Source organism: Anopheles funestus, chromosome 3RL, assembly GCF_943734845.2.
Source record: "Anopheles funestus chromosome 3RL, idAnoFuneDA-416_04, whole genome shotgun sequence".
Classification (NCBI taxonomy): Eukaryota; Metazoa; Arthropoda; class Insecta; order Diptera; family Culicidae; genus Anopheles; species Anopheles funestus.
The window spans coordinates 16,105,661-16,115,000 of record NC_064599.1 but is presented as its reverse complement, the minus strand read 5'-3'; the positions used below and the strand labels follow the sequence as shown (position 1 = coordinate 16,115,000).

General features: G+C 39.4%; 1 protein-coding gene across 1 annotated transcript in view; it reads left to right on the top strand.

Annotated features, from left to right (window-relative positions):
- LOC125768987 (sodium channel protein 60E) overlaps nucleotides 1-8,714 on the top strand; it is a 121,981-nt gene extending 113,267 nt beyond the window's left edge. The window contains exons 31-35 of the mRNA XM_049437344.1: nucleotides 1-493; nucleotides 565-864; nucleotides 932-1,227; nucleotides 1,301-1,456; nucleotides 1,837-8,714. The exon at nucleotides 1-493 is cut by the window's left edge and continues 343 nt beyond it. Coding sequence (XP_049293301.1) covers nucleotides 1-493; nucleotides 565-864; nucleotides 932-1,227; nucleotides 1,301-1,456; nucleotides 1,837-2,333 — 1,742 coding nt within the window. The 3' untranslated portion in view covers nucleotides 2,334-8,714. The remainder of the gene's footprint in view (nucleotides 494-564; nucleotides 865-931; nucleotides 1,228-1,300; nucleotides 1,457-1,836) is intronic.
- The last annotated feature ends 626 nt before the right edge of the window (nucleotides 8,715-9,340 follow it).

The following is a 9,340-nucleotide window of genomic DNA, read 5'->3' as shown; positions in this document are numbered from 1 at the left end:
TCATCATCAGCTACATGATCGTGATAAACATGTACATCGCTATCATTCTGGAGAACTTCAATCAAGCACATCAGGAGGAGGAGATCGGCATCGTAGAAGATGATTTGGAGATGTTCTATATCCGGTGGTCGAAATACGATCCACATGCTGGACAGTTCATACACTTCAATCAGCTTTCGGATTTCATTGCTTCTCTCGATCCTCCACTCGGGATCCCGAAACCGAATACAGTTGCACTGGTTTCCTTCAATTTGCCTATTTCGAAGGGCAACAAGATCCACTGTCTGGATATTCTACATGCTCTGGTCAAACACGTACTTGGCCACGTGGAGGAAACGGACAACTTTAAGCAGCTCCAGGATCAGATGGATCAAAAGTTCAAGAAACAATTCCCGACGAGGAAAGAGCTGGAAATTGTGTCGTCTACGCGCATTTGGAAACGTCAGGAAAAAGCGGCCAAAACTATTCAGATGGCATTTCGCGATTATGTGAGGTAAGACCTACTGTACCTACGTTTGGTTGTTTCTATTGATACAAATGAATGACTTTTGACACACATTTTAGGTTGAAGCGTGAACGAGAACGCTCTCCGATGTCACTGGATGAGGACAACACGCAAACTTCTAGCCCAGGAGGATGGCAGAGCAAACTGTCAGCGTTAAACTTCCTGCACCTGCAGGTTCACCGTCGTGGAACGGCCACTTCGAGCCGTGCCTCATCGCGAAAGTCATCCCGAGCATCGGACGCTTCTGATTTGAGTGAGTTGGCGGGTCCATGGCTTAATCTGCCGCTAATGCTGGTATCTGGCACAAGCGATATGGTAAAAGATGTCAAGCAACAACATTCGAACGGAGTTGAGATGAAGTATGTGCAACACCTACCCACCATTAGCTTACAAACACTCACCTGTAACCTCGTTGATTCTCTACAGGGACGCCCCGGATGTGAAAGGACAGCGTCGCAAATCGTTCTACAATTTTCCTTTCTTCCTGCGGCACCAGGACGCCGTCGAAGAAACGTCTACCTCATCACCGCAGCCTCAGAAGCGACCACTGAAGGACAGTGATACAAACTTGTCGCTTACCACATCACTCGAGAAGGTACCAGTGCCCCCTCCAACGACGCCAAAGTCGAAGCGCGCCACGAGCTTCGTGAAGAAAAAGCCTCCGTTGGAGCGTGGATTTTCCGCTCAGAGTGCTTTACGGCTAAATCGTAATGCGGTAGTGCGTGAGTATCGGAGAAATTAAACGAGGCTGTCCGATATTGTTCACACTGTTCTTGTTTTTTTACTGTATTCTAGCGGATGATACGCTGTCGACATCTGCTGCTGACGTGAGTATACTCGTAACGGAACCATCACCGGATGTTCCGGCTGTTCCTGCACCGGGTGAAACGCTCGTACATGTGTTGGTGCACCGCGAGAGTGAAGAATATCAATCAGAACTAGATGAGAAAGGTAAGCTGAATCGTTGTGCGTTACATTCGGTTGGATGCATTCCTACCATTGCAGTAATTGTATGCTAAACACCCAATACCCAACACCAACTAGCAGCAATATTTGGTTGAGTGCGACACGAATCGGACACCAACTGTTTCAAAAGTAGCCGCTCACTGTACACTCCATCACACCGAATGAAAAGGCTACCCAATGCACCTCTGTTTTTGCTGTAAATGTGTTTTTTTTTCTTTCTATGTTCTTCTCTCTTCTCTCCCACCCCTCGCTGTTCTTCCGTTCCGAATCTATCCGTACTTGATGTGTGTTTGTTGTGTGCGTTGTTGTTGTGCGTTGTTTCTTTGACCATCACCTACCTTACCCCGACGAATCAACCGAAAAAGGCGAACCTAAAGTCAAAGAACCGCGCGATCCATCCCGTGCAAGTGACATCAAACTTTCACCCGGCACGAACGTTGACTATCAAATTCTAGGTGGGCTGGAAGGTGAACCACGTCCCGTCGTGACAATCTGTGTGGAAAGCCCGATGGAATCACCGGATCAGGATGGTACGAACGCAACCACCACCGGCACGGTAGCGATACCGATCGATCCGGAACCGATCGATGTTAATCTGCCACGCGATACGAGCAATATTTTCTACGACTACGATGATCAATCGACAAGAGTGGCGCCTGCTGATGGAATATCCGGTGAGGGTACCGATATTAACAAAATCGAGTACGATCCGGCTGGTGGTACCGTGACGGTTGAGATCACGAACGAACTGGAATGTAAAGCAGGACGATCGCCCGGTTCTCCCAGCAGTCGTCATAGCGAACCAGCCGACCGGCCATCTAGCTTCACCGAACAGGATCTCCCTGAAGGACCGTCGAGCTGACCATCGGAACGTACAGTGAATGAAGGAAAAATGGCTGATGACAGTTGACAATCTTCTATCTGAGTAAGTTTCATGCTCGCCTCTTATCTCAAGACCATCGTAAGACAGAGCGCTGTTCCGGGTCAGAGTTCATACACTTCTTTTTACTTTAGTCTGGGATAACAGAGACGATAGAGAGGATAGAATAAACAAATAGCAATATATCTTTAAACACAACTACGTACACTGTAAGACCCGCGTAGAATGCATGTACATGAAGCATTACCAAAGATTAACTTCACATTAGTAGAAGTTCTAGAACTTAACGAACTCTACGGTTCTCCTATGGTTACGATTTAGTTCATAGATTAACGAAAAACTAATTCGTGAGGTAGCATTTTAAGATGAGATAAATAGTATCTGTACAGCCAGTGGAACTGGATTGGGGCACACCCCAACATTGGACAACGTGTAGGAAACGATTGCGAATAACACTTCCAATGCTAAGAAACTCAGTACGCAACAAAGGAGAGTGGTTAAATCTGTATTTACGCTAAGTGTGTTAATCGATTTTTCTATTTCACTCTGCTTCTAACAACACTTTTCTACCAAACCACAAAGATGCAAATGCACTCCTGTTGGTAAAATCGTTACACTTCTTGCATATCAGTTTGTGATTTATCTTATCAGTAGTACCCAGATGGATCAACTCCACCATGGAGCAGTGATCGTACAAACAGATGCTTTCGTATATAAATATATATTTTTTTAATTGCAGTTATGCATTTAGTGTGTAAGTAGAGTTTTTGGAATTTGTGTGAGAAGAGATAGAACGAATATATTGGTATGAAGGATTAAGGACGTTTAAGTCGTCCGACGTTGGAGGAATATGGTAAAGGAGCATATAGAAAGGTTTTTTTTCTACCTTTTAAAATGAACGTTATGATAATCACAAAACAGAAAAGAGATGCATTTATACAAAGAAAGCTAGTTTATTTTCTTTTCTAAATATTCTCCAATAGCATTGAGTTATATGTTACCTCACACGACTATCTCTACATTGTACTGTGAAATATGTAAGACGGAAAGATCCGATCGGGAACGGTTGGGAAATGATGCCTAAATCATCAATCGAATTTACTAGTAGCCACTACTAAAGCTAGCTGAAATGGTTAAACCCCATTATAGTCACTATTTTTCGTCCGTCAGTTCCATTACTGTGCACACCTTTACGATAACACTGTCCGATGATGCTAATATTGCAATCTGCAAATCGCTGTATGATGTGTACTATACGCTCATAGTAGAGAAAGATATGGGTAAGATTGGCTACCTGTAAAAGGGGGAGCATTCGCGTAGGTAAAGTGCATATTCTAATTGTTTGTACAAATTAGCAAACCAAAAACCTTGATATTTAAATCAATTAAACATGAACGAGTACATGCCATACTGTTCCTGACTTCACTATCGGTGAAGGTTTTTTTCCTAGTGGATAGGAGTGTTTGTGTTTTCGTTTCCATTCCCCTCACGTTTCTTAAATGGTGTTATCCAATAAAGCTATGCATGCCACATCGGTGGTAGAACGTTTGAGCGAATGTACAGTGTGCAATGCTTCTCAGTCGCAGTAATATAACATTAAAGGGTCATCGCCCAGTTAGTGCGTAATGAATATTGTTGATAGGATAGAATGTAGTTTTGAGGAGAAGAAGAAAAAGCAGCAACATAAAAAAAAACTCCACAAGGAATATTGGTCTTCGAAGGTTCGGAACGTCTTAATATTAGGAAACCCGATTGACAGCGGCTGCTGGCAACCTTGGAACTAAAAAATACCAATTCCTTACATTGTATACAAACAAACAAAAACGAAGCTCAGTCAGATTACGGCTGTTTAATGAAAAATTAATTTAATTTACCCTATTGCAAACCCATCCGGCCTGTGATGCCGATGGTGCATAGCGGTTAGTGAACGGTAATTGTAACACGAGAGTAAGTTAATACGCTTAAAACGTAGATATTAAAGTGGGCTAGCGATCACACGTATGTCAAATTTAGTAGTTAAGAAATATTTAAAAAAAACATCGCATGCTCACGACAACATCGGTCGATAACTATCCAGTTGGGTATGAGCAATACATCTCCAAATCGCAGCTTCCAACCTAATGTTAGGTACGATAGAATGATGAGAAGCCATTTAAAAGGGTTCAGAAACGTATGGAAAAAACCGGAACAGAAAGTTGAAGATGGTAAATGTACATACAGTTAAAGAACACATGAATGGATGCATGTAAACATCCGCCATATTTATTAACCACGTTACTCACGTTATTAAACAAGCAAATCACAAACAACCCCACAATATAAATAATAATCACGAACAGTAAAATTAAAGAAAATGACATTCCATTGCAATAAGAGTAAAGATTGGAAGGCATAAGTAGCGAGAGAAAGAAGGAAAAAAAAAACAAAACAAAAAGAAATAAAGTATAACGTTGAAATAAATATAAGAACAGAAAACAAAAGAACAAAAAAACGAATAAATAGGATAACAGTACATTAAAACTTCGTGTACCACACCAACACTACACGAAACGAATGCAAAAAAAACAATAAATTTTCTTAAGGTCTTAGAGGTTACAGTTGTTAAAAAAAACGAAAACCATTTGTCAGCATTACATACTGGCAGCGTGGTATTCCGATCTCGGCGAAATCAGACCAGATGTCACCAAAAAAGAATACATTCACGAAACAGCTTAGGTCACACCGAGACAGATTGTTGTTGATTTAGTTCTAACTAACATAATAAAACACAGTGAGCAAACATAGATGATATAAAGAGAAGAGTAAAAGGTAAAGAAAAGATTTATCTCCCCAGATCGAGTTTAGTTCGACCATTGCGTTGTCGATGTTGGGTTTTGTTTGAGTTTCACTAATTACGCTTTTGTCACAGTCTCGATCGTTACCTGGTGATACGAGTTGACAAAGCGATTAAGAGTTATACACCAAAAAAAAAAACAATACAAACAAATCTTATAAAAATGCAAATCGAGATGTTGTGTCTGTACATAGAATGGAATATGGAAAGTGTTACGAGAGAAACTTCACGTTTAATGCTTATTACATTATGCGGGCCAGCTATAAAAAGACAACACGAACGAGAACTTTGCGCACATTGTCTTGCGAGCTTTTTAATGGTAGAGACCACAACAACTATTGACGCTTATTTTATTCCATAAGTAGTGTACTGTGTATTGAACGCCATTCGTTGATACTTGTTTCTAGAATCGTTTACCGCTGGCTTCGAGGTTTCATTTGCGCTTAGCCATACGGATTATGGGTCACAGTCTTCGCTGGTCTCAGAGACCGAACCAAAACAAAATCGCTTAACAATTCGGCTATCAAACCGAATCCCTGCGTCACCATAACTAGAGCAACGAAGCAATAAATGACAATAGCCACCAGCGTGTGTACGCCAACGGGCCATCACAGAGAACTCAAGATCGCCCAAATGCAAAACTTACCCCTTTTAATGCCCTTCTCAATCGGCCACTAGCCGCCCAAATAGCTTTGATAGGTGATTATCTACTTCTTGTCGCGCGTCCGATCAAATTAACCAATCAAAACTGATCGTGACTTGCTGGGAACGCATCACTTACCCCCGATTGTGTGTAATCTTCTTCAGTAGTAGCACTACCAGCTGGACCGGGCGAGAGAATGTCGTTTCTTCAACGGGGGTAGGTTGATTGCCTTCAATTGGAAGTTTTTTTCTCTTCCTCCGATATCTGTTGGTGAAAGGTATATGTGGATAGTCTTCGAATCGTGTATGTGCGATCATCTTTTAAGGCATACGCGGTAAGATACTCCTGGCCGCGCTAAGTATGTCGCGATCGCGTCGCTGCCTACGCTATATATTGCGAAAGTTCACCACCAATTGCGAGATTGTTGTTGATGTTATCTTAAGTTACGCCAAGCGAGAGTACGTTCTGCTGAGACGTTTCTTTTCCAAAAAAGGCCTAACCGTTGGACGTAGCTAAAAGCTTAAGCTTTGTTTAGTTTAAGTTGTTATTGGTTTTTAACCGGTGAGAACGAAATGTAACGTTTTGCACTTCTTCACCTCTTTCAAACATAAGTTTTAATATCATGATATTAAATTAACCAAAGGAATATTTTTTTTGTTAAAATAAGTAAAAGACAATATTAAGTAAATAAAAGAAACAAATTGAAAAATAAAGAAATCAACACAAACACTAGTGCGATGTAGCATTACATCGAGAGGTTGTAAAAGTAATTCGTTAACATTAAACTTCTAATGTGTAACCAGTCTTAAAGAAAAAAACTTTTCATTCTAAAACACTTTATCATAAAATTACATTGCAATACAAAATGTAAATACAAGTACACAAAAGTTTTGTTTTTAATAGTGCAACAATTTAAGCACAAAAAACAAATTGTCAATTAATTGTTCTTCTTAATTGCTTCTGTTAACCACACCTTTTCTCAAACTTCATTTTTTGGGAAGCAGAAAAGCTCTAATAAAAGAGACACTTGTAAAGTATAAATTCTTCGATGTAAGTTGAAGCAGTTTTAGTGTCTCTCACAAAATTGGCTAAACAAAAGCGCAACTATTGTTTTTTTTATTTGCGCCAACAAATACGCTTCGAATAGTAAAGTAACACAAATGCATAAACATAACATGCCATTTACCCGAATGTTGGTAAAAAACCTCGTTAGCTGCATTGATAACTGCGCTGTATTAGTGGTTAAGCGAATTTATCGTGATAGTGTAAAGCGTGTTTGCAGCCATATAGCTAAGTGTTGCACACGTTGAAAGCCATATTGAAATGGTTAGAATTGTAGGACAGACACAGAATACCCCTGTTAATGGGGTGTGTTTGATTTGTGTTTTTGGTCCCTCCCCCCCTTCGCTTGTTATGTAGTTTTACACATTTTTGCAAGAATTTACACGCGTATATGTGTACCCAGTGACAGATTTTGCGTGAAAGTAACATATAGAATTAGATAAGGTCGTTTGTAAGACACAGTTAAGTTAAATTCAATTGCCCATAGCAATTCAACGTTCTTCCGATCTCTTTGGCTGATGTAAATTGCTATGAAAGGAAATATTTAAAAAACGAAACATTTTATTTCTCTAATTAATCTATTAATTGCAACGACTCAATAAGTGCGAAGGTATGCTTTCCTGTTCTGAATATCGAGCATGTATTGCTAGGAATGCAGGCCAATGTAAAAACACAAACAATAAACAACAGAGTAATAATATGTAAAACACTTTGAACAATCTTCTGCTTATACCCCTTAAAACCCTCCCTTCCTTCAAGAAAAAATCAGAAAGCGAAAAATAATAACACTGAGTGCAAGCATTTTTTAAAAGATTAAAAAAACTCCTTTTCATGTTCGTTAACTACACACAGTACAGTGCAACATAATAAATTCACCGAAATGGCATGCAACTACACTTCAAAAGAGTCTAAAACAAAACAACAGCAAACGGCATAAAACAATAAGCTACAAAGAGCATTACAACACACATTAAATAGAAACCAATTTAGCAATGTAGTAACATTTATGAACAAAACAGCAACAGCAACAACAACAAACACATAAGAGGGTAAGGTAAATTAAAGCTGAAAGCCACTGGAAGCGAACATTGTAGAAAGTTAGCTAGAATTTTGTTAAATTATATAACTATAAGCCGAGTTAGTGTAGCAAACAAACAAAAGAAAAAGAAAACGAAACAAATATATAAAAAAACATCCCCTTCATGTAATAGAACAACAGAAGTAATGATGATGAAAAAAATAAACAAAAGAAAAATATAAAAAAGAGATCTGGCTGCGTCGTAAAAAGAAACGCAAACGCAGCTAAAGAAGAAAAAAATCATACACAGACACACACAAAACGAATAACAAATGAAACGAAGACAAATTATTGAAATTTATAGAAAACAGATTTGAAAGGTTGTGTAATTATTTAGAAGATACCAAAAACTATATATATACTTATACATATACATATACAAATTATGCAAATTTGCGACAAAAACAAAACAGAATGGAACACGAACACGGAACAGAACAACAAAGGGAAATATTAACACTATGGGTGAAAGAATAAAATCTTAACAGCATCTGCCGGTAGGTGTGTGGGAGTGGAGGAGGAGGAGGGAAAAAAGTTTGTAAACAGTATGAGAATATAAAAAGTAAAGAAAAAAAAAGCGCGCTCAACGATAATGGGAAAACGTGTCGTGGAGATGGTTAATAGAAAGAGGCTAAAATTATCAACAAAACAAAAACAACAAAAAAGAAAAACCAATGTACATAGAACAAACCCAAAACCAAGAGTAATAAAACCTGAAACATTAAAAGATATAATGAAACAATGCAACTGCTTCGAAGTGTGTGAACCTGTTTTCCTTCCGATTAAGAAGCCCTGCTAGAAATGGAAAGTTTACTTCCTGATCTATCAATACAGCTGGTAGTACGTGCGCCGTACAGGTTGAGTTATTTGTTATTTGAGCACAACAATCGCGTCTGTTCATTCATCCCTGACCTAGACCCGTGTATGCATGCATTGCAGGCAGCCAAGAGCAGTAAATATTTTCCCCTACGCGCCTAAAGGGCTCGATCGACGCAGGAAAAAAGGTAACACGCATTTAATTTTTCTTTTTCGCATTGCACGCGCAATTAACCCATGGTACAGCCCCCGGCGGGGTTGATGCCTGTAAACGAGAGTGTAGTTCTATAATTAAGCACAATCGTGCGTACGTCACCGATGTGAACTGGGCGGGAGAGGAAAAATAGAACACGAGAACGGAAGAGAAAATGTGAAAAACAGATTGTTCCGATCTGCAAACTAGCGGAACGCTGATGATCACTTTAAATCTCAACGGAACACTATCCCGCTGTAGCGTATTGTTGACAATGTTTTGTGTTTGTAAAATTTTGAAACAAAAGCAAAACAAAGCTACTTTTATGTTAGTGTGAAATTTTAAATAAAACAGTACAGCCCTT